The 26,923-nt window shown below is 40.8% G+C and overlaps 1 protein-coding gene across 3 annotated transcripts in view; it reads right to left on the bottom strand.

The window, feature by feature from the left end:
- The window catches only part of aff2 (AF4/FMR2 family, member 2), a 150,092-nt gene that overhangs the window by 23,760 nt on the left and 99,409 nt on the right, over window positions 1-26,923 (bottom strand). For all 3 annotated transcript variants that reach the window (XM_052071355.1, XM_052071364.1, XM_052071371.1), the window contains 4 exons: window positions 26,339-26,375; window positions 25,239-25,299; window positions 21,733-21,787; window positions 12,642-12,679 (listed from right to left, as the gene is read on the bottom strand). In XM_052071355.1, the coding sequence (XP_051927315.1) occupies window positions 12,642-12,679; window positions 21,733-21,787; window positions 25,239-25,299; window positions 26,339-26,375 (191 nt within the window). The remainder of the gene's footprint in view (window positions 1-12,641; window positions 12,680-21,732; window positions 21,788-25,238; window positions 25,300-26,338; window positions 26,376-26,923) is intronic.

Raw genomic sequence — 26,923 nt, 5'->3', positions numbered from 1 at the left:
AAGGCGGGAGGTCTTCTTCTGAGGGGTTTTTTCCCCAACCAAATATGTGAGGAGCTTTAAAAAGAGCCTGACCTCATTTAAAGGGTTCTTTTTGTGTCACTTAAGTTGCATCACTTGGCTGAATGAATAGAATAAATTGGATATTCCAATACAATGTATGCGTATGCAAGTGCAGCGCTTTTTATGTCAAACAAACCACTGCTGCGTGTGAGCCAACAAGTGGTGTCCAGAGGCATTGCTTTACGGGGGAAGCACGACAGACTTGTCTGTGTTAAAAAATGTAAACAATTTTATTTTATTTTATTTGGTTGTCCTTATTTTTTTGTTTTGTGTAAGCTACAATACAAGCAGTCAATTCTAAACGATGGGCGTTGGTCCAATTTATATATGTATAAATAGCATCATGTGAAGTTGAAGGAAGGGTGTTTGCCGCTGAATGAGACATTCAATCGAGCACAGTCTAGCCTATTTTATTCTGGCACCATAAACAAGAGTATTGCAGGAACAAGATGAAAGGAGCTGAATACATGTGTGAAAGTATTACATCTGGCCCGCTTTCCTCGACTCTCCTCAGGAATCAGGCAGGCATCAGCCGTCAAACATAATTTAGCACCGTTGTCTGTGCCAAATTGAAATGCGGCACCAGCTGGCGCAATCTGACAGGCAAGCATTTCACTGGACACCTTAAATACATCTCCATGATGTCAGGTCTAAAATGAAGATACACTCAACAGTTCACCCAGGAGCGGGTTGGATCACTTTGCAGCCTTGCGTCCTATTTTATGATGGACTCATCTGATGGGCATTTTCAGACTTCTATACGCGAATCACCGTTGTTGTCCTTGACGTGGCCTACACATATTGATTTTTCACATATTCAAATGCAAGAGAACCCACACACACACGACTGTAGGGTAAAAACTGCAAGAGTGTGCTTGCTACTGACACGGTGTGTGGTGACATAGGAAATCACACACGTAAAGATATGTATCTTCTCCCAAACTAGACGTCTGTTGTAGTAACAAGACTAAGCTGTGAAAGGCAGCCTAGTGCCACAAGTCATCCGGACTGGCCATAAAAATACAAAGCCGAACGAGGAGAAGCAAAAGTACCGTATTTTTACCGCACTATCAGGTACATCGGAATATAAGGCGCAGCTTCAATGAAGGGCCCTTTTAAAGACAGGTTTATAGGGTGCACTGCATAATAAGGCGCATAGAATAGAAGACACAATCATGGCTGCGGTTGTGTTATGCATCCAATAGATGGAGCTACGCTCAAGAGAATATAATACAATACAATACAGCTTTATTTTGTTTATTTACTTTCACAACCGCTGTAAGAAAGCACTTTACAGAACATTTAAAAGACATCCAAGAAATCAGACTACTGACACATATATAAGGTGCATTGGATTATAAGGCACCCTGTTGGAATTTGCGGAAAGTGTGCGCCTTGTAATGCGGAAAATACGGTAGTCGTATTTCGAGTAGTCGTCTTGTAATAACATAAAAAAGATGCTAGGCTATAAAGTAACAACAATGCGCTTGCAAAGCCTTCGTCTCGTCATTTTCTTTGGTGAATGACTGAATGTTTTACAGAAACACCCAACAAAGGCGGTTGTGTCCGGCAACAGTGTATGAGCTTCAGGTCACTTCCTAATTGGCTTTTGTTCCATTTCATGTAACCATCTGTGGCACCTGACCAAATTGGAGTTGACCACATATGTGAGGATTTGCGATGTAAATATTGAACATCATTAAGATTTACAATTGCTGGCACCAGCCATTTCTCAGGCACAAAAAAATAAAAAAAACAGTCTTAGCCACACAGAATAATCAGTCAAGGTAATCTTTCAACTGGGTCTTTGCGAAATGTGAGAATCCCACTTTAAAAGCAAGGAACCGTATTATATTTCGCCATTTCAACTGGAATCGAAATGGACATCACATGCTACTAAAAGAAGTTATCCATGCTAATCAGTAAAGAAAGGGACATAGTAAAATGAAAGGATCTATTTTTTTGGCATGCATGCAATGACAGTAATAGCTGACATTTAAAAAAAGTTCCTAGTATTCCAATATTGCTTATTATTGAAATTTCAAATGAACAAGAATTGTTGGTTTGAGGTCTTGCAAAGCCCTGCTTGCGTGTGGTTTTTGGGCATCACAGATTCCTCCCAGATTCCAAAAAAATGCATGTTAGATTAATTCAACGGTTCTCAACTATGCACCCCCCGCCCCCGCACGACTATAAATAGTATCATTTGCCTATAAAATTGTTATAAGTACACCTTTGCATAACACTGTATCCTTATTAACGTATAAGATAATAAAGAAAGAAAGAAATATGGACCAAATTACAACAAAGAATAGCTTTAATAACCGGAACAGTAAAGATTTAAAGTGCATCTGAAATTCAAAAATTACATTAAATTCTTAATTTAACTACATTGTTTGACTGACCATGTCAAACCATACGAATACTGAAAAATAAAAGTACATAAAATCAATAACTAATAATGCATTCAAACGAATCACCAACATTATCTCAGGAGAACAATATTTAAAAAAAACTTTAACCAGCGAAACAAATATATATGTAATAGTACTTTTTTTTCTTTTAAATAAAAGATTATGTCTGGATTCATGGCTACAATGAGCACGTCTTGCAATGCACAGCTTTTCGAAGCGAGGTTTGAGGCAGGTCACAGCAACTCTCGGCTCCTGCTCAATGTGTAGCCGGGACCTGTACTTTAGTTTACTGACGTCACAAGGCGGCATGATTGTTGGCTGCTGAAGTTGAGGATGAAGAGAGAGGAGCGTTGGCGCAGAGCGCCGATGCGTATTTGGAACCGAGAGTCGCCGCTTGGAATTGAAATGGATTTCCACGGGACAAGAGAAGTGAACCAATCTCTTTTTTCATCAATGAATGCTACAGCTTCTTGTTGACTTTGAAACTTAGCTTGTAGCCGACGTGTGCACATTTTAAGCATGACGTCTCTGATCGACTGGTTAAAGGACACTTTGATTCTCTCCTCTTTCATCTCAAACTGCTTCAAACAACAAAGCATGTGACGGAAAAGTGGTTAGGACTGCACGGCTGTCTGTGTTTTATGTTGTGTTGTGTTTATTATTATACTTTATGGTAACTGTTTTGTTAAGCGCTTTGTTACAGCTGCCGCTGTTGTGAAAGCGCTATATAAATCAGCATGTATTGTATTGTATTGTTGGCAATATTCGGCACGTTTTCGCTGAAAAAAACTCAAGCAGCTTATCAGCGTGATTTAGGTGTAATGTCTTTAAGTGACGCCTTAATTTAATTGGCTTCATGCTGTCCGATATCAAAGATTGTAGTCACAGTAAGCACATCGATCTTTACTCGTCTGCCAGTGCAGTCACATTGAAGCCTAGCGCTACATACGCATATTTTCTCCCTGAGAATGCTCCCTGCACAAATTTTGCCAAAGAGACCGCCACTGCCCCCTAACGTAGTGGAGGTGCAACTGCACATTAATTTAAGATTACTAAAAAAATAAAAACGCATGTTCCCCGAGGTCAAACGTGCCCCCCCTTGACGGAGCCTCGCGCCATCCCAGCGGGGCACGGCCCACTATTTGAGAAACACTGGATTAATTGAAGACAAAAGTGTCCAACGGTATGAATGTGAGTGTGAATGGTCCATTGTCTATATATCCTGTATATGGCTGGCCACGAGTCCAGAGTCTACTCTGCCTCCCGCCCAAAGCCGGCTGGGATATGCTCCAGTTCACCCGCAAACCTAATGAGGAAAAGTACTATAGAAATTACACATGAAAGAAATGTCACGGAATTATCAGAAGATCATTCCACTTACAGGCAATTAGATTACATTCATGGCATCAGGAGATGACTAGGATGGGTTGTCATGCATTAACTGCGACTATTGATGTCTTTCCTGCATCTCTCGGCAATCGTATTTGCGTAATGTACTGTGCGTCAGAACGAAATAGCACTCAAAAGCATTGTGATCATCTTAGAATAAAATATACAGTGTACAGTAATGTTGTATATATATATATATATATATATATATATATACAGTATATATATATATATATATATAGTGAGAGAGAGAGAGAGAGAGAGAGAGAGAGAGAGAGAGAGAGAGAGAGAGAGAGAGTGATAGATATATATATATATAGATACATCTATATACTGTATATATACACACATTAAAGTGCATCTCTTCAGTGTTTCAAACTAGATTCTTTTTTGCTAGCAGCAAAAAAATTATTTACAACTCGGAACTTGCCGTCTTGGCCTATGTGTTGCATAGGAAAAAAATATGCAGCCTTTGTCAGATTTTCAGAGTGCATCCAAGCTTTTGGTATGCGGCTGTTGGTTTGTATGATAAAATCATCGCCAACAGGGGAAATGAGAGCCTCACAGCCTTGACAATGTGAGCCATTGGCTTGATATGCCCAATGGGCCTCACAAGAACCCCATGATCCTCAAAGGCTGCCGTTAAACGAGCGATAGCACCACAGATAGGAGGTTGAAACGTACATGGATATACAGGACCACACCTGTGGTGGTTTTAATGTGCATGGTAGATGAAAAGATTGTACCGCCTGTTTAAAGCTATTTTTATGCCATTAATAGAAACTGAGATTCGAACAAAAATGGCATAATGGAGGATGACACTTTTGTTTGAAAATTGCTGTCTTCCAAGAAGGCAACTCATTAAAAAACAAACCTATAACAAATTGCTGACTTTCATTAATAAGAAAAACGTAACTCTTGTATATGTAATTAATACAAAATGTAATTACAATGTAGCCTCTATTTCAGTTGCTGATGTGCTTTAAACTAATTTCCTGCTCTTTACGCTTTGCCCCATTTCCAACATCCTCCATTTAATCTTAATTAATTTCAGAGGAATTCACGTCGGCTGTCTTGAATCCAACACACCGTGAAGCCATTCAAAAGCGGATGTGATTAAATGTGAATGACTTCAAAAGGGTCATTCATTCCATTTTGAGATGGGATTATAAATAATGTTGATTTACAAGATGACTCATATGCTGAAGTATATAGCCATAAACATTATGGATTTTCTTTTGAAGCTTTTGAAGCTGTCAGGCTTGTAGAGCCGAATGTTTAGTCTCCCATCAAACGCTTGACCCCCCCCCCCCCCCCACCAATATTGTAGTCGGATGATCATGCAAGCACGTACTATGCCAATTGACAGATGTTTGTTCAATGTCTTGTTAGATTCCTAGTTTTTACTTGTGTAACGAGCCTTTGTTTTTCGAGGGTGATCCCAACTGTACCTGCCGAGTATTTCTGTGAGCAAGATGGATTTTGATAAATGGACAAATGTCATTTATATTTGCTGTGTACAGTATACGAATAAACAGACAGATGTTTATTATTCTCCTACAAACTGTTTCATTCCAGACCTAATGGCTACCTGTAGTTATTCTTTGACGAAATGATTCAAGTCTCCAGGCTACTCGTGTGTTACAGTGCATGATTGTGTTTGCATTATGTCAATGAACCAGCAGGAGCAGAAGATAGAAAAGATAGTGAGCAGTCAATCATTTTCATCCTTCTGCCAATCACCTCTGCAATCGACAAAATCGATGAGCTTCTTACATCAATGAACCGAGTGGCTTCGAGCCAGACAGACCTCGGATCAGATAAACAGTACGAAGTACTGGAGTGTGACACCGCAGGATACAGCTTCACAACGACAATTGAAGTCTGAGGTAAACACAGTATAGTCTCTTAAACCGTCAAAAGAGCTCTGCGAAAGTAGGAGAGTCATGGTGGTATTTTGGGACATTCGAGTGAAGATGTGGACGCCATCTGGACTCGGTTCATCTGTCATCAAATCATCTTCCACTTGGCAGAGCTTCCCCCTGCACAGCTGGCTGTCCAATCTTACTCCCTGGCTGTCCAATCTTACTCCCTGTCTAAATTACCCTCGCCTATCATGTGTGTCTTCAGCACCATTCGAGATCTAAGCAAATTGATTAAACCAGCCAATATTATCCTTTAATGCATTCATATACTGCATGTGGCAGCATGGTGGTCAACTGGTTAGCACGTGCAGAGGTGGCAGTTTGATTTAAGCTCCAGCCTTCGTGTGTGAAATTTGCACGTTCTCCCCATGCCTGTGTGGGTTTACTCCGGGTATTGCGGGTTCTTCCCATATTCCAAAAATATGCATGGTATGTTGATTGCGTGCTCTAAATTGTCCCTAGGTGTGATTGTGAGTGAGAATGGTTGTTCGTCTCTGTGTGCCCTGCAATTGTCTGTCAACCAGTTCAGGGTGTACCCCACAAGCTGCGCGAAGACAGCTGGAATAAGCTCACGCACACCCGCGACCCTCAGCAGCAGTAGACTTCAACATCACAACCACTACACCGTTGTCAGGCTTCTAAAGAAATTGCTGATGAGCTGATCATTTGCATGAGGTGTGTTGGAGCAAGGAAACATCAAAAACAGGGAGCACAGTTGCCCACCCTTGACTTATATGGTTCAGGGTTGCAGCAAAATAATTTAATCACTGTATTTAAAAAAAATTAAAGCCTACCTTAACTTTAATAACATCATGAATTAAGTCTTACTGGTTTGAATGCGATATCTTGTGAAGAAAGCAGCTGTGTTATGTGACGACATTGGTTCAAATTCATGATTTGAACAGACTTTCAACGTATATTTTAATATAATTTGGGTCAAATTCTAAATTGAGCAAATCAAGTCAAGTCAAGTCAAGTCAACAGTATTTATAGAGCACTTTCAAACAGCCATCGCTGCATACAAAGTGCTGTACATGGAGCGATTTAACATATACAATAAACAGTAAGACGAATCAGTAATAAGTAATAAGTAATAAGGCGGTAGAAAGCACCAAGCAGTAAAATCAAGAGCAAATCAGGGGCAATCACATTGACGGTTTCCACCGGAATCATGATTATTCTTTACTCATTACTCGTAACATTACATTATTCGCGCGACAGTAACTTGCTTGCTGGTAGTTCTTCATTACTTGTGCTTGTGTTCTTCATTAGTTCATCAGTTCTTCATTACTTGTGCTAATGCAAGCTGAACCATCAATTGGGACTTCATGTAACAACATGATGGAAAATATGATAAGCAGACAAGGTTGTTTAACAACTGGAAGAAGACATGGTAAAACGGTTTAATGTGTACTGTGATAGGATGACTGGGGTAGGGGATGGTGGTATGGTGGCAGAAAATACAATTAGTAGTAACGTTGACAGAGCAAAATTAAAACAGTAGCTGTATATGCATTATATTTCTATTTATACATTTTGTGTGTGTGCGTGTGTGTGCATGTGCGTGCGTGTGCATGCGCGCACATGCGTGTATGAGCGTTTCTATCGGATATAGCCCATGGATTGCTTGCAGCAAATTCAGTTGCAGCATCCCTGTGGATAGATGTCTGTGTGTGTGTGCCCGGTCTGCTCGGGCTCATTAGCAGCAGCAAAAGTAACACATGGCCTGAGGCACACACAGAAACATGGCACATTCTCTTTCGAATCCTACACACTTACACACATGCAGAGATGCGCACACATTCACACACGCCGACTGAGAACACAAGCCTAATTTGTGAAGTATTTTGACATTCTTATACACCAGTTGGAGCTTGACTTTTTAATGACAGGCTGAATGCATTTCTCTAAGCACATTAATCTCTCATGTTTTTTTTCTTAATCAGTTGTGTGTCATGTACAAAGTATACACATCCATATAAAAACACACATTAACAACAAAAAATAAAATAAAATAATAATAATGCCAAAACACTGTACACTGTAGTTACTGTGCTTTAGGTGTGCTTTATATTTGCATGAATTTAAATGCAACTGTTTGTTCACAGTGGTATATATGACATGTGAAATCATTAGTTAAAATTTGGACAATAATAACAACAAATTAATCACACCGGCCCGTTCCTCCAAAAGTAGTGGAAGAGTGAGACACATTTGGGTTTTACATCACGATGAATATGAGACCATACATTAACATTAAGTATTTATGTCGATATAATACTGTAGCAACCACAAATGCCCTCTGAGAACTCCGACATTTGAATTTCGCGCCGTGAGACTGATCAGCCAATCGGCGGCCCCCGTTGCCGCTCGCTACCAACCAATCACAGCCCCCGGGTGGGCTGGACGTTTGTTTACACTAACGTCCGCTTTGCTGGTATATAAATGATCGTATGTGTGCTAAAATAAAGCAGTGTACCACCGCTCTTCGAGTACTTCACTTCGCCGGGCCGTCGCTCCTTACAATACATAGTTTTCTAAGACAGCATAAGTCTTAAAAATAGATTGTTTTAAGAGAAGACTTAATATACATTGGTGCACATAACTTTTTTGTGTGGTCCTCACATGGCCACCAGTGGTGGTCGTTTTTTTCTTGGTTGAACTTAGACTTGAATTGGGGGACATTTTAGCATCAAAATTCTTGAAGAATAAACCCTCACTTTTCTGACTTTCTGCTACATATTCATCAAAAATTATGTAACAAATTACCAAAGGCTTGATTAGCTCATCTTAGATTAATGGTACAAATTTATCAAATTAATTTATTTATTTGGCGTTTACACTACCTGTCACTGTAATCACAGTAATAGGGTCGCCAATACCAACGAATGTTCTCTCAAAAAATAGAAGCTGGCTTTTGAGCTTGCTGTTACTTCTGACCAAGAGCACAAATGTATTCATTCATCTTCCGAGCCGCTTGATCCTCACTAGGGTCGCGGGGGGTGCTGGAGCCTATCCCAGCTGTCTTCGGGCAGTAGGCGGGGACACCCTGATCCGGTTGCCAGCCAATCGCAGGGCACACAGAGACGAAAAACCATGCGCACTCACACCTAGGAACAATTTAGCGTGTTCAATCAGCCTGCCATTCATGTTTTTTGGAACGTGGGAGGAAACCGGAGTACCCGGAGAAAACCCACGCAGGCCCGTGGAGAACATGCAAACTCCACACAGGGAGGCCGGAGCTGGAATTGAACCCGGTACCTCTGCACTGTGAAGTCGACGTGCTAACCACTGGACTACCGGGCCGCCTGGCACAAATTTACTTCAGATTTTATAATAGTCATATTCTTATCATATGTTGCATGAGGTAGAGTGAGAATCAAGGCTCACTATATTATAAAAATGTGAAAAATAGAATAGAACTACCTATTCTTTTGCAAAACAGTTTGATTACGTCCAATCCAGCGTACCGCGATTCACTGCTGTCCTTTTCATCTACCGGACTAGAAAAAATACGGGAACGGGGTTGTGTGCCTGTTGTGGGACACATCTTTCATGAATAATTATTATTATTTAAAATATTATGCTAGATTGATGAAAACAGATGTTTTTTTTTTCATTATTACCAAACGTTATGTTCTCTTTTTTTTTACTTTTCTTTAAGATTTGGTATCATGACAAGTAAATACACTGGAAAAATTGTATGTCAGCAACCTGGTAACCCGTGGACCACATAGCCCACAGGCCTGTTCAAAAAATAGCTCAGCAATAATGACTTCCAAGGAATGTTGCAGAAGTGATCTTTTGAAAGTGTAAACACTTCAGAGATTTCTAGAAAAAAAACTGACTTCCCCGTTACTCTCACTCATGTATTTTTCTTTGTATTTATTTTTTTGCATTTTCCAGTGTGCAAACGTTACATGATGAGACTCTTCAGTCCTGTCCAAGGTAAGTTAATGCTGATCTCACTAACAGTTGTTTTACGGTCTTTCTTTACAACCCTCAATGTTTCTGCGTCAACTTTTGCTGTTTTCCTTGCTCTAGCCCATGGGTGCCCATTATGTCGATCGCGATCGACCAGTAGATCAAGGACTGGTCCCAAGTCGATCCGAGGGGTTTAGAGAGGGATAAAAAAACAAAACAAAAAAAACATTTGTGTCTCTGTGCATATTAGGAATATATTTTTTGTGTTAATGCACAGTGTACCCTAATCATTCGATCAGTCTCGCTTTCACAAAAAGTATTTAAAAAAGAAAATCACATAAAACAGGTCATCTTTAACCTACGGCGACGTGGGACTGCATCACCGGAAGTTGTTAGAGCTCAGCAGTCTGCAGTTGCAGATTGTGATCAGAGTTGTTGTGCAGTATCTTTTATTGTCATCATTATTCTCATTCAAAGATTGTTTCGTGTACAATTCACTGAGGGCAAAGAATGGCACTCTGGAGGGCCGAGGGATGCACTTTAAAACGGTATACGTAAGCTACGATCATTAACAGGTTGCCTAATTGCATTGCATGCCTCAGCGTCAGGCTATTACTCATCATGCGTGTATACGTGTGTGCGTGTGTATGCGCACAGATGCGCACGTGCGCGGTAACGAGTCGATCGTGGGAGGTTGGTTGATCGAAAACCAGGTCAAAAAGGTTTGAGCACCTCTGCTTTAGCCATTCAACCTCTGTTACTGTCTGTGTTTGTGAGCAAAGACAGCATCAGTATTTTTTCTCTTCTGGGGAAACTGGGGGCGTGGCCCATATTGGAGTTGGGGGAGGGGGAGCTGAGAAAATAATTTCAAAATATAGTTGAGAAAATCAAACGAAATGCTGGAAAGGGCTTCACTGAAGCTACACAGATTTCTGACGGGGATAAAGTCCTCCTTACCCCGCGTTTAGCGCCACCCTTGTTTGTGAGATAGTGCTTTGCTCAGATTCACAATTGCTTGGTTATGAAGTAGAGACAGTTCACTGGTTGATTGCCTGTTACATTTGATTTGATTTGATTTGATTTTTTACTAGGTCTCCCGTTGGAAAAACTTGTTTCGGAGGACAGTCCCTCTGTGCTGCTACATACAGTACATTGAGTAAAAAACATACATATACACAACACAACATAATTAGGACTATTACATACAAGACAAGAATGTATATACTCTACACACATTGGACACTACATTACAGTCATATGCACCCCCCACCCCCACCCTCATGTCCTTCCACTTGTCTGTCTGCCTCCTTCTAATTGTTTATTGATTAAGATGATAGCCTGCGGTATGAATACGTTTTTATACCGGTTTAATTTGCAGAGAAGAGTCCTATACCTCTTTCCTGAGTTTAGGAGCTTAACCAAGCTGGTTATCTGAGCCTTAGATTTAACAGTTAGGTTCCCAAACCAACTGGTTATTCCGAAGCGCAGGACTGACTCAGTGGTTGCTCTATAAAAGATCAACAGAACGTTTCTGCCAACTCCAAATATGCTGAGTGAGACCTTGCAAAAAATGAAGTCGCTGATCTCAAACCAGCATGTACAGTAAGCCCAATATGTAGTCTTCACAAGCAAAACTCAAATATGAAACGTGGGTAGAGATTCAGCGCTGTATGTAGTTTGTATCATCAACATTATCCTGCACGCTTGGGACAGTGGCCTGCCAGGAAGCTGGAGTTCTGCTTGATAAATGGATGGTCTCTCGAAGACAGAATGATATTTGATTGACAGTGAAACATGCAACCTATCAACTATCTAGAAGACTTTTCCCCTGCCCGATTATTTCCCAACTTTTTCATTCTGTTGTTCTGAACTAATCCGAAGACTTTACTGATCCCCCGGCGACTAAATCTTTGTTAAAAATGGCTAGCATTGTATTTGGCGACTCTCTTCTGTCAATCTGCGTACCCCCCACCGCCCCAACAAGCAACGGCAGCTGTGCACTTTCTACCACCGTGACGATCACTCACACTCACAGTCGGTCACACAGTAGCCTAGTGCTGCAGCTCCACATGCTAGCAAGCTGCACATCATCAAAATGAGCTTGCCCTCTTTCATTTATTACCAAACCAATTTATTACAACACTTCAATATGTTTTCAAGAAAGTGAAGATGAGGCTTGGTAAAGAACTTTAGACAAGATATGGTGTAGATTTACCATTTAAGATTATGATCAAGTTGGATTTTTGATTTTTTTTGGAATATGACTTGTTTGTTTTGGGCAAAAGTACAATCAACAACTCATTTACCGGTAAATTGATGTTGTACTTGCTGCTTAAACAGTCAACGACAAGCAAATGTAGATTTTGGGAGCAAATTTGACCTATAAGTGACACCTTTTGGTTGAAATGGTGTCCTGCTGGTTGGGCACCTGAAATTGCACATCAATGATTTCGTTAGTTACTGAGCAGTATTAAGCAAAATTGACACTAATGAGTTTCATAAAATTTATGACGGGTGCTTAACATGAACTCCTTTTTCCATCAAGATTGTATGACGAGGGATTGAAGTTGATCGGACCGAGTGCAAGTCTTTATTTTAGTCAGAGGCCTTCAGACAATAATCAAGCTGACAAAAATGCAAACAGCATCATAAACAAAAACGAATAGGGTACATGCAGACAGATGTGCGGTGGTTTATACATGAACCAATAAATAGCGACACCTGCTGCCTTGTTAGAAATGTTTGTGTTGGTGCAAAATGGTGGCTGAAGTTCGCAGAGCACACGGCATTGCAGATGTTTCCGATAATTACAGCCATTGTGGTTCCAGATTGCCTGATATGCTCACAATAACCTTGAAACACTCCGACTTGTAAAAAGTGCACGCCACACAAACAACATTGTTGAACAACTGAAGATTGTGTGTCCTACCTCAGGGCTGTGGTTCGGGCTTTGGGCTTGCCGGATACCTGTAGGCAAATGCAGACGCATATGTTAAAATACCAGTCTCAAAGTCAAGGCCTGCGGGCCAGATCCGGCCCCCCACGTAATTGTATGTACCGTAATTGTAATTGTATGTGGCCCACGGGAGCAAATCATGTGTGTCGACTATCATGATTCTTGCTGAAATCTGTACCGAAATGTCAAATTGTCATGGGTAATAAATAACAATGAGACTTTCCACCGGCCCTCCGAGGGAAGCCGTAACTCCAAAGTGGCTCCAAATGAGTTTGTCACCCCTGTGTTAAAATGTTCTGCATATTTTGTACTAGGTCAAAATTACAATGCATCGATTTACCAATGTGAACAATTTAAGTTCTGCTTTTCCTTCATTCTGCCAAATCGTCTTTATCAGACAATTTTCTACATGGCTACTTCAGTTACAATAACAAAACAAAAATTGCGAATTCAGTTTTACAATGTATTCATTTTCATCTGTTAATTAAAATGAATTCCTATGCAGCCCCTTTTTCTGTCTCTCAAGGAATTAGGTGATTAACGGCACCAGTGGGTTTTGTGGTTCTGATAGCTCGGAGTTGAGCTACAGTCTTGAATAATAAACCTTGTCAGCTCTGTGGCTCAGGGAGATTTGCAGGGTTCATGAAGAGGATCTGTGTGGGAATATATCCCACGGGGGTTTAAAGAACAACACGAGCTGCAATTATTCACTTAAGCCACTAAACATGGCTGTGGCGTGGATGACAAGTCGGTCGACTGCAGATATTTGCTGTCAAGTGGCATAATTATACTCAATGGCAGATTGGAATCAAAATCAAAATCCAATATGTATGGCTATTTGCTAAGGCAACTGCAGCTGTAATGCCTACCGTGTATCAAGGTGATCTTAATATAATCTAAATACATTGATTACTGATGTTAGTGATACCTCCCTAAACAACCCAAAAAAACCCCATTGCAAATTTAAATTACAGAAAAAGCAATTCTTTTTCTTATTCTTATTCTGTAAATACTGTAGTGGTACATTAGGGTTGTTTCATGTGACCTGTTAATATAAACATTAGAATATAATTTTGCACTGGGACTCCAGTGTACATGTAAATCTATCTTTCGGCCTTCTCAGCCAACTCAATCAATGAGAATGTACTGCCGCGGTGCAATGTCGCAGCGCCACACCATGCGGCTTCGACAGAGATCACTGACCTTACAAGAGCCCAAATTTTTCAAAAGTACACTCACTGCCTCCCAGACATCAGAATATCCTGAAACAGGCTCTCTTTAACACCCACTCACTCAACAACAAAGCACTCATTATACACAACATTTTAACTGACAATAACCTGGACCTCCTCTTCATCACCGAAACCTGGCATTAACATCTGGACTACTTTTTACTCAACCAAGCCACCGCTCCCAAATACACCTACATAAACCAGACCCGCCTTACTGGTCGAAATGATTCGGGTGAATTTTTTTTTTCCATCAAGGTCTAGCTGTACTACCAACCTGTAATGTACATTAGCTGAATTGATTATGAGAAAGCCAATGAATCAATACCACACACATGGATATTTGAGTGCCCAGGAACATCAACAGGATGGTAAAGAACTTTCATAAAGAATCCAATGAGGCTGTGAAAGGCACCCGCCAACTGTATCAAGACAAGAAGCTCCTTGCATGGAGGGTAGCCCCCCCCAAGTCAAGCATCTTGAGGCTGTACATAATGTGCAAAGAGGTATCATCACCGGTACTTTCCAGAAGGAAACAACAGGTCTCTCTACATCAGGGAGATGGTGCCTGCGAATGACCTGTTTAGTGAATGTCTTCGACAGCAAAACTCCAGTAAGGAGAAGGAGCCAGGTGGACTGGAAAAGGCGGGACAGAAAGACAGTACAGAGGCACTAATCATGGTAGCAAAAGTATAAGCCCTAAACACAAGCTAGCTAGAGGCTGAGGTCCATCAAATAAGACGGGACTCCATGGGCAGGCTGTACACTGAAGCACATCTTAGCAGAGTGTAAGAAATCGGCAGAAAATCGGTACCAAATATGGACTGCAGGTTCTCGAATCAAAATGGCAGACACCACCAAAGGTGGTTGAGAACAGCAAGGCAAGAGCTTTTGGGATTTCTAGATTCGGACTGACAAACTGATGATGGCCAACCCGACTTGACATAGTGGTGATGGATAAAAATGATTCATAAATAAAATACAGGAGTTGTGATCAATGTAGCCATACTGTGTGATAGCAACGGCAACAAAAGGAACACAGAAATGTAAAGTTATACAAAGGACTGATGGAAGAACTAGAGAATGTGAATGGTGACCAGTAGTAACCGAGGGAGAGGGAGCTGCAAACCCCAAGCTGTGTGGTTCGCTCCAGCAGATACCAGGAACACAATACGACGTCTCCATCCAAAGGAACAGCTAAGATCTTGTGTCGAACCCTCAAGCCTCGGTTATATATTTCAACATTCTAATGAATGCCGATTCAATAGATGGTAGGTGGTACCCTCAAAGCATTTTAATCAGTATAGAATCAATTCAAGGGGTTCTTAACAATACCTAGCCTGAGTCATCATCACACTATATTCTTTTTTTTCTGGTAGCCTTTGGTGGTGGCGCCACAAAAAACATTTGTGGATCTAGTTTTGTGCTCAGTGCAAGTCTAGGGCGGTGAGCTGTCTTGTATTGCGCAGAGGAGAGTTCGGGCAACTGTTGGTGTTTTCACAGACGTAGACAAGCCTTTAAAAAAAAAAGAAACCGTTTTGCTGCAACATACAGTAGGTGTGAACACAGCCGACTTGATTTGAGGCGACTCCTCTCACTACCTTTAAATACAGAGCACGAGAGTTGCTCTGATCGTCCTTGTCCATAGCGGAAAAATCTAACAGGAGGTTGAAGCGAGTGAAATATGTTAATGAGGAACTGCAAGAAGACCTCCACGGGAGATTATAGGGATCTCAAATAGTCCCCAAGCATCGGGATTTGCCGTAGTTAGGAGGTGATTTTTTTCTTTTTCTACAATCATTCAGAGGGTTTGATTTGTGTGGTTCGCATACTTATGAATGAAATACAATGACATCCACTACACCAGGGGTCACCAACATAGTGACCACGGGCACCAGGTAGCCCGTGATGACCACTTGAGTAGCCCGCTAGTGCCTGATCATTGTGATTTGCTCATAGAAATTATGATTTAAAAATGCAAACACGGACAGTGTTGTGAGACATTTTTAAACACGATCAAGATTATTGAAGGTATTTTGGACAAATATGTTTTTTCAGACGTGTATCAATTTCGTATCAGTATCAGTACACACTATGCATGTCAGCTTTTTACATATTTCCAGTGAAAGATACTCTACAGTGGTGTCCAAGATTACGGCTTTTGCTTATTCCAAGCAACCGGGATGCCATCTCGAGCAAAAATAACTAAAAATAACTAAAATTGTGTTTGTTTGTTTTTTAATCGGTATATTCTGTAGCTCAGAGTGTCTGCTTGTTCTCCGAAGTTGTGACTTTTTAATGGTGAAGGAATCTCTTGTCTACCCAACTTTGTGGTGTTCTGGCCACTATGTGCAGCTTTTTATTTGCACATGTTAACCAGGGAGCTGGTACTACAAAGATGATATAAAAACGGAGAGACATCAACTATTGCAACATGGAATCAAAGTAGTCTGTCCGGCCTTCTCTTTGTTTCACCTTGCTCAGCTAACTGAGAAGCGCTGTCGACTACTCCGTCACAAAGGTTCATGGGAAGATTTGTCCTCATGCTCTATTAAGTAGTATACATTTGTCATGATTATTATTTTATTCTTGGTTGTCTATTATGTTTTCATAAGCTCAAATGTGCTCCAACAGTACCGTATAAAGTGACAATAACGACTTTGTATTCTTCTATTGTGTGCTTGTTTTTGTGCTCTCAAAAAGAAGTTGGGTTGAGCATGTCAAAGTAAGCCGTGCAAGTCTATGTTCACACAGACGCGCATGTACCGTGGAGCAGCAAATGGCTCATTAAATGAGATTCGTTGCTTTGATCGCTTCGCTGACACTTGGATAACTGGAGCAAATAATGGGGTATGCAGATAGCCTTTGCAAAGTTAAGATTGGCAATGTGAAAAAGGAAGTGCCTCTTCTTTGGTTTCTTTTGTTGGGAATTATCTGCTCTGTTTTGGAGAAGATTCTCTCAGGAGGAACTGAGATTGCTACAATGCAGTTTCCAACCAATACCAACAATTGCATTAGAGACGCTGGCCCTTTGCAGACATTCTACCTTTGCATGGTCAATAAAGTTTAAAGGTGTCCAAATATAACTCCTTTTGCTGCCGTACGTCATGTTGTCTGTCCTTCTGTTTTTTCCCCTCCTTTGTGAATGGTAACAGACGTCAGTCCCTTCATCTCAGCGCAGTCTGAGACTAATTGACGATTATATGCGGCCTCTTTGAAGTGAACAGCGGCGCTTGATTCTCAATTTTGCTAGTCAATGTTTATTAATGAGACGAAAAGTCCACTTTTTTTAATCTTAACAGCGATCCGAAACCGCTTATTCCGAGACTCTGACGCCAGAAAGTCCTCAATGGTGCAGGCAGATTAAGCAAATTCCCACAAAGGCGCAATGAGGCTTGCACCTGCATGAAAATCAGGATACGCCAGCATGTCTGCATGCACCATGTTCGAAAATTGAGCCTATCGGGTTACTCCTTTGATTGGTTACTGCACTCTGGTCCTCAGAGATCTTCTGCAGTCTTGCATCACCTCAAACATTTTCAAGGTGCATTTTTCCCAAAAATATACCTCACGTAACATTAATTCCAATGACTGCATAGCAAAGTTTCAGTGATCGGCTTCTCTGTAAATGAAACGTAATGGAACCCTAATTATTGTCCCACTCTCTTCTTTTGTCAAAATGACTGTTGTGATCAAAACAAGAGAGCTCGTGTTGGCCCCAGACTGTAGTGGTAGACATTTCTTTCCTGTCTACCAAGATATGGAGATTATTCTATTTACACACCTGTTTTAAGTCCCAGCCAGTCATTTTCACAGGCTATTTGCACTTCAACCCAATGAAGACATCGGTTGAGGCTTTTCGAGATATTACTCACGTTTGCTGTAGTGTGAGCTGACCATCAAACTCGACTTGACCATCTGTTACAAGTTATTTCTCCTACAAGGTCAATTAAAGAGGCACTTATCTCCATTCCAGAATCCTTCTGAAGGTGCAAGTCTACATCATTAGCTGTTGTAACATATATTTACTTTGGGTGACACTGGCACAGACAGTGTTTATTGTCTTTTCTGACGAGGAAGAATAATTCCATTTTTTCAGCTTCTACCTATTGTCACGTTTCGGTTTTGCGGTCTGGCCAGCAGGTGGCATGAGCGGTCTTCCTAGCACACCTGCTGGCAATCATTAATCAATAGAGGCACTATTTAAGGACTCCAATGTCCTACACTTGTTGTGGGAGTATTGTTTATGGCATTGCTATCCTCACTGTTCCTTGACTTAGTGGCTTTTGACCTCGTCGTGATTTCGTGTATAGTTCTCGGTACCAAGTTTTGTGTAAGTACTGTTTTATTTTGATGATCTGGCTTTTGTGCGTGTACTAAGTGTTACATTGTTTTTCGTTCATAGTTTGCGGGCTTTACTTTCCTTTCTTGCCTTTTTGTGCAAGCACCTTTTGTTATTCGTTTGGATTTATCTCATGGTCCTCATTGAGGACCAGCGCTTTATGTTCTCGCCTTATTTTCGGTGCGATTAAGACATTAAATAGGCTTTACGTCGGAGACCTTGTTTCTGTCTACGTTTTTTGGATCCCCCTGCCAAACTCGGTTTATCCGAGTCCCTAACACCTATTGTGAAGTACAATGTGTTTTGAGGCCATTAAATTCACCTGAAACACACCATTTTACTTTGAAAGAACATGACTATGTTATACCTTCAAAGAAATATCATATGATATTTTAGTTTGCAGAAAGCTCAGCTTTGAATAGCAACATAAGCACCGACCCCAGGTTGATACAGCATAAGAACATTTTCCAAGCTGGTCCACCAAAAGTGTGGACCACATAAAACGGTGACGAGGGATTATTATCTTCCCAGTCCATACCACCATACCATCCAAATCTATACTGTAAAGGGTTACGGCAGGAGGGGAGGCCTTACCCAGCTGACTCCGGGCCAAACCCAGACCACAACATGCACTGGATGCCACTCAATCACACAGTGACTGTGAATGGGTTATTGAGTCGAGAATCGATCCCACAGCAGTCGCATGAAAATGAACAATGTGAACCCTGACACTACTATTAGCGATTCCGGCGCTAAGTCAATGTAACATTTTTTTAAAGCTGATATTGTTAAAATGTCGGTTCTTGAAGCGAAAGGAGATGAGCGCAGGAAGGGCAATAAAGGAAGTATTACACACATTGAATGTGCAAAATTGCGATACTGGATAGACCATGCAACTAGGGAATATGTCATTGCTTGGCAGCAGACTAATTTCTCGCCATTTTCAAATGTAAACATGAGCTTTATTGCTGCTCCAGTCATTACAAGTGTGACTTGATGGACAGAGACGGCAATAAGGGTACCAATGGTTCATGTGAGCCATATAACCAAAACAATGAACTGAAAAGGGTTTATCAACATAAATGTCCCCTTCAACCCCGTCGATCATCTTAAACAAAACAATACCACCCTATGGTACCACAATGCCGTTTTCAGAAAATGTTATTTTGGGCAGACATGAACAAGACTTTGTCCGAGTCGTGGACAATTTTACCAGCTGCAATTCAACTTTTATAGAAAGCCAGAGCGTTTTACTGTGACCTTGCTTTGACCAAGGTGATCTGTCATCACAGAGAGAAATGTGCAGTGAGCTCGAGACAAAGGACATTCGTGCAGTGGTAATTGGGTTGGTGTTTTTCTTTCAGCTTTTAAAGTCACCAGGAACATCTCTTCTTGCCTTCTCTCTCGCTCGCTCGTGCTTTCTCTCCTCTGCTTTTATCAACCCCTCTTTCCTCTGCTCCTTCTTTCAATTCCCTGCCCTCCTTCGTGTCTTTGCTCAGTGCAAAAACATATTCATCATACTCCTCTGCTGCCCTCACAGCGCTGCGCCGCAGAATACTAATGACAGTGTGTCTGTGCGTGAGAGGCTGCCAACATTTGCACAACACACAAGCATCTGTGTATTTGATTATGAATGTATGTGTGTGTCGTGCTTTGCTTGAGGCTATAAAAGCTTGATAATACACCATGCACTCATTTGCTATAAGCCTATTAACCGCATGCACAGAAAAATGCCATTGGATGCATGTCAGCCTCTCTTTTGCGTCTTAGTAGCCTTCCCTCTCTTCATCTCCTCCTGTCTGCACCGTTATCAGTATGTCTGCTCCGTCTTTGTCTCTCTAGTTCCTCTTTTTACTTTCTATTCTGTTTATTCTTTCCATATCCATCTTGCACTGTCACGGTGGAGGCTTCAAGCAACAGTTGAACAACTTCAGAGATATTCACTTTATTTCTCAGGGTGAGCCAGGAAATAATTTGCATACAATGGCCGCGGGTTATATGTGGAGATGCAAAGTGGGAGGAGATACATCAAGCACCTCTCTTTCCGAAAGTTGAGAAAAAACACCATTCACTCTTCCCAACAATATTATCTGACACACGCCCGGATAAAACGTCTAGCGTGCAACCTCCTGAGTTGCACATCGATCCAAACCATTTTTAACTAATGTGGTACAAGAATACACATTAAAACTTGGGGGAAGACTTCTGAAGTGCACTTAAGCTCCACTGTAATCAAGCATATATAGATGACATGATTATGGAAGCCACTTGCCACTCTTGTATAATTAAAAGATTCACTTTCAACATGATTACAAAAACTCAAGCCACTAAAGAGGCTACAACCTGCCAGCATTTATAATTACAGTCTTAATCATCCCGGAATTTTTCAATCAGACAGACAGTTATGAAAGAATGAGAGGAATCAGTATATTTTCATTAGCATTTCATGGACTCTTTGACAAGCACTGATGAGAGTGGAGAGGAACACTGGACCCCCGATTGGCATCATGAGTGCACAAAGAATGTGATTAGTGCAGAGTGAGTCCCGATGACACTTCTCACACACAATCAGCTAATTTTTTTGTTGTTTTGCAGGAGTTTCGTTTTATTTATTTATTTTAATGAATGAATGCATGCATGAAATCCTAAATGCTGAAACCAGAAAAAAAGCTGAAACCAGACACGTATTTCTGGGAGCAAACCTACACAACCGCAAGGAGAATATCCACACTCCACATGGGTGGACTGAGTATCGTCTCTACAAATACAAACATGATTTTTTCCTCCCCTCTCTTTTAAAATTTGTTCCGGGGTCAATTGCGGTGTCCGTGCTACGCCAATGTGAGAATTTGTCTTAAATCAAATTTTGTGACATGAACGCACATGATACCGAATGCTATTTACTTCTTTTGCACATGCAAATGTAATTGATTTGTTAAAATGCACACAGATACACTAGCCTGAACAAAAGTCTTTGGACACACCTCATGATAAATGAAAGAATAAATGAGGGTCAGCATGTTAAAATTTTATTTATTTATTTATTGTCCTGATCATGTCAAGCATGACAGGGACGCTACAAATGCTGTTTGGAGGAGTTTGGTGCGGAAAAATCTGAGAGCCTCAACCCCATTCAAAATCTTGGGAACAGAGATTGTGAGCCAGGCCATCTTGTTCAACATCGCTGCCCTCTGGATGAAAGGACAAAAATCCCAGAGAATGCTTGAAAGTGCGCTGCCATTACTCATACATGTAAGCAAATTAAAATGCTGATTGCAAAGGTATGCATGATTCAACTGATGACATGAGAAAGGAAATTAAAATTCATTGTGGATGAATGCTTTCAGTTAAACTAATTAAACAGATGTTGAGACTGATGAACAAATCAGTCCAAAGAAGAACTGGTTGTAATTGAATGAAAGACAAATGACGGCAGGCCAAGGTGACGGATAGTTCTGATAAATGGATAGACTGCAGACTGGAGGTGACTCACCTGTAGCTCGGCCTCTTCCTCATCACTGCTGATCTTGAGGTCATCCTCCAGCATTCTGCACAAAGACAAAATAACATATTTAATTGCAGCCCTGACCTCAACATCTGCTTGACTCAGATTAAATACAGCACACTGTTAGCTGCCATTCCCTTTAAAGTGCCGTCCCGGCAAATGGATTAATTGCATCGGCAAAGTAGCACTGACTTATGTTAGGGAATGAAGAAGAGAAGGGCGGATGAGGCACGGCAGTGCAGAAAAGCAACCAGATGTGGCGTTTGGGAGAGAGAAGCCAGATTGTTTTTTCACCTGGAAACATTCTGTGTTGACAAGTGCTGACCTGCTGCCAAGAATTCTTTGGTAACTAGAGGCTATGCTGAGAGGACAGAGCCCACTGAGGCCCAATTCACCTTGTAATCAGGAGAAGGTGCCTTTCCCCTCCATTTGCAACAACGAAAATATAAGTACAATTAACAACAACTGTGCTTGTGCTCGTGTGTTCGATGACCTCGCTGGTAGCAAATTATTCTGTATTTATATGCCGTGCATTGGAAAGTTTCCATGTTTGATTGCTTTGTATAAACCATCCACGCATGCTACTGTTATTTTAAGATAGCGTGACTATTGTTATGACAGGAGAATCCCCTGAAGGGATTTTTACTGCCTCGCGAACTGCTCTCTGCACTGCTCTCACCCACTAAAAAAAAACACTCCCCAGTGTTGTGGTGTTTTCAGATGGGACCGTGCAAATCGTGAATGAGTGAACCGCAATGAGGAAAGGTTCACAGATAAGGGTGCAGTGCAGTACATAGGCGATGATAGATATATTTGGATGAATGAAAAATTGAACCATACTTTATTACATAAGAAGGCACAGATGGGTAGCGTAAGATAGGGAGGTAAGATGGAGATGATCAAGACGGGGAAAGCGGTGGGCAGGGATCCCAGAAGGATGCAAACATGGAGAAATGAAATACGATGCAAGCAAGAAGGACCAAATGCGGGAAAAGCGTTGAATCTGACACTGCAGTTGGCGAGTGGCTGTGAAATACACCTCAAAAGTCAAATCATCTTGGGATTCAAACCAGCATTTCATCATCACACGTGACAATGTGCTGCAAGAGGTGAACTCCACAAGTGTGTTGGACTCTTCCTATGACTTTTCTGAAATTTATTTTGACAAAGGATCCGGCTGCTCAGTACAACGTATGCGATAAAACTGATGACATGAGCAAATCAACTTCATCAGGCATATACTAATGCAAAGATCGTCGATGGAAGCGTGACCGCTAATGACTCGCATACAAACGACCAGATAAGCTTGCCAACAATTGGCACATTTTTACTCGTCTGAAAACATTTCACAACTAATGATGGTAATTATCAGTTTCTTAAACCGTACACACGCGTAGGTTAGTAAGTTAGGATAGACGTGTTCTGAGTCATAGACACATTTGCGTTATGTTGCCACAGCATGACAGGAACACTTTACTTGTAGGGCAGTTAAGAATATTAAAATAAGACTTCACCTGTCGAGGTATATTACTGGTTTGAAGACTTTCGAATATGCTACTAAATGTTTAATTGAGTCGTAGTTTGTGAAATAAAGATCTTGAATCATCCACCTGCAACAAACAAGAATGCAGCTTGTGTCTGTGTAATCATCATGTTATCACCTTTTGCTGTAAAATGCATTGAAACATACATCCACACCACCTTGAGCAAGGTGCCTCTCCATGCAAAATGTCAGCATGTCCGCCATTTTGGATGTGGCCATCGTATTAGCCATATATTGCCCTCAAAAATAATAGTTTAGGCCACATCATATGAGTTCTGCCTTTTGAGTATAAAAAGGGTGAAAGATGGTCCAGAATGGCTGACGTGTCCTAGGTGGGGAACAATCCCATTAAAGGTAGGAGCCACTCCAATTGTTTGAGCGGAAATGACGCTGGATTTAACAATAACTCACTAGAAGCATTATGGAGTGTGGATGATCCGATGTTGTGTGGATGTTCTGTCCGAAAGTCCAAATTCGAACTTACATCATCGTTTGAAATGTCAGAGAGGAACTAATCAATTTCGACCATCAACAGCTTGACATTTTATCCAGGATTCATGTAACTATTTGTGATAACATGTCACTTTCATTTGTATTCCCGTATTTTCCACAATATAAGGCGCATCTGAAGGCATTCAATTTTCTCAAAAGCCGACAGTGCGCCTTATAATCCTTTTAAGTGGATCAATATTCGGTTTTGTTGGACATGTTATTTTATGAAGCGGTTGTGAAAGTTTTATGTAGATAAAGCTGCATTGTACTGTATTGTTATTCCCTTTACCATAGCTCCATCTAGTGGATGCATAACTCAATCCCCGCCACTATTGTAGCTTTTATTCTATGCGCCTTAAAAAGCGGTGCGCCCTATATATGAAAACAGTTTTAACATAGGCCATTCATTGAAGGTGTGCCTTATACTCCGAAGCGCCTTATCATGCGGGAAATACGGCATTTAATTTTTGTCCTTTTCAAGGTGTCTCAGCTTTTTCTCCAAGCGGCCTCTGGTTACAAGTATTGACATGAGAAGTGCTCCAGAAAAATGAGCATGAAAGAGAGTAAAAATATACAAGTGAAAACAGTGATGAAAACCGACTAACATTGACAGACTTTTCTTTTTATTCATTGATTAAAACACTGTACATTAAAACACGTAACACTGTAGTAGAATTTCTACCGCAGCTTTCAATACCTTCTCTTTTGTCAGAACATTCAAGAGAGTATTTTATTGTTTTAATATGTTAAAACTACAGTGGCTGATTCTTCAAGTCTACCAAGTTGTATCGCCTAAAATTCTGTAAAAATAGAAAAAAGTTTTTTTTTTAATTGTACATTGTTTCATGAACTGGAAAAAGTTGCCAAATGAATCCCTCCCCAAAAGATACAGTCACAAAACAAAATAGACTTGCTATAGATGGTTTCGCACTGTGTAGGACGCGTGCCTGGGCAGGCATGTAATAGGTGACATCCTTTTGGTGGAGGTTGACAATTCTTGAATTTTTCCACCTTAACATGCACAAAATCCGACAGTCAATCGACTTGCAATACTGAAACTATTCCAAACCATAAATTGGAAATCTGTTCTGTCTGGTGGATTCAGCGTAACATTAATTTTGTAAAAACAAAATCAAAATGCCTGTGTGGCAGATTTACAAGCAGTGATCCTTGCCTTTCCAATCCCACCCAGCCATGAATCCTGCTGTGTTGTTATGCGAGTGAAGTGGAGTGGGCTGCAGCCTGACATGTTGCAATATGCCCCTGGCTCACATTAAATTAATATAGCTGCACTTTCCCGTTCTGATCCACGTAATCTCCCCCTCCCCCCCCCCCTCTCTCCTACCAGCACTGAATTTCATCCAAGAGTCAAACTTAATTTTACCTTGAGGGAAACATAACTTGGATCAGAAATGCTCTGTATGTGGATGTGTGTTTAGAGCGATATAAGCATACTTACGACTTTTGTGGTGCGGTTGGTGGTTTCACAGCTGACTTGCTAGCTGATACAGTACATCGCTCTGTAACATAAATATCGGAAGTATAGTCATTCGCTGATTGTTCTACTTACTTATGTGTTTGACAAGTAGCCCGTTGTAATCTTTTTCAATGCGTATCAATATATATATCCTAGTAAAAGTAATGGGCATTGAAAACATTGCTCCAGAGATTATCTGATATTTATCACAACGACAAATGATTTAATTAAAAAAATGCTTTGACTTTCAAAGAAAAACCTAAAAATATAAGTGAAAGTTTTTTTGGTTTTGTTTTTTTCACCAGTTGATTTCCTTTGTGAATTGACTCCCTGCTGTCTCTTTTCTTTATAGCGTAATTTCTTTTTCTTCCAGGTTATTGCTTTTGCCAGCTCCTTTTGGTCCCCGGGTTACAAGAAAACATTTCCTTTGCTGACTGCGGCATTCACATGAGTGAATTCCCTTTTTTCGTACCTCTGAGACATGTTTTGTTGGGTCTCAAAGAGCCAAATCTGCTGTTTTGTGTGTCAATTGTTCGTTCCAAATGAATCCTTGATTTAGATAGCGGAGGGGCCTGACAGGTGACGGGTAAATCAAATATCAATCTGTTCTTTTCTGTCTGCCCTTAACAATTCTGCTGTATCATTGTGCTTTAAGTGTACTGTAGTATTGTCGAGCTGCGCTCCATCATACTGACAGACATTTTCCCTCGTGTGATAGAATGCAGTTCTGACACCACTACTACTACTTCCTTAACAGTGTCAATTAAAACGGAGCAAATACTACTTTGTGACAAAGAATTGAGTCTTAATTTCCATTTTATTTCAGTGCTGATGTGATTATTATGTTAAATAGAGTAACGGTCTTCTCTTAAAGTGGGTGATTGCCTACCATTTGCATTAAAAAGTGAAGCAAATGGGTTTTTTTTCTGTTCCACCGACAGTAAATGTTTCACATCCCTGTAATGGTGAGTGCCACAATATGTTGGGAAATGGTAACATAAAATTCTACATAGAATTTCCAGATTAACACCGGTGGATGTTGTGATTCTGCAGCCAGCATGTTGGCTTTGATGCTTACTTACTCTGTGTGTTGTAACTTGAGGTCACATGCTGCGACTCCTAGGGTGATGGAAAAGAGATGAAAGCAGAGGCAAATGTGTTTAAGGAATGAGCCATCAGAGGTAATCATTGTACTTTCAGTACTTTTGCTATTTCCCTACAAAAGCACTTCTTTTCTTATATTTCCTCTATGCCTGTGTATTATCATTTATCTTCTATAGCTGTTTACTCAGCCCCACAGCAGACTTCAAGTTGTGGCCTTGCCATGTCAAGCACACACACACGCACACGAGTAGGAACATACATTAACCGCTAATCTGATTTTGTTGTGCTAAACCGAGGAATGTATCTTTCATTAGAAAAATCTTTGTGTTCAAACAAACAAAAAAGAAAAATGATGGAGTCCCCAGAAGGAGCACCCTCCAGAACTCCTTCCAAGGACTCCAAAAAGGATGGATACTCTGAACTGATGTTTAATATATGTACAAATAGTCAGGATCTGTCACTCCACCAGAAGGCGGGGGTGAGGCAACCCTTTCGTCCACTGGGCTGAACCCCAATGTACAGCTGCTAAACCGGTGGGCATCAAGTATGGCCACATCTGCTTT

This window comes from Hippocampus zosterae, chromosome 1 (assembly GCF_025434085.1).
Source record: "Hippocampus zosterae strain Florida chromosome 1, ASM2543408v3, whole genome shotgun sequence".
Lineage (NCBI taxonomy): Eukaryota > Metazoa > Chordata > Actinopteri > Syngnathiformes > Syngnathidae > Hippocampus > Hippocampus zosterae.
This window is presented reverse-complemented; position numbering and strand designations above follow the sequence as displayed.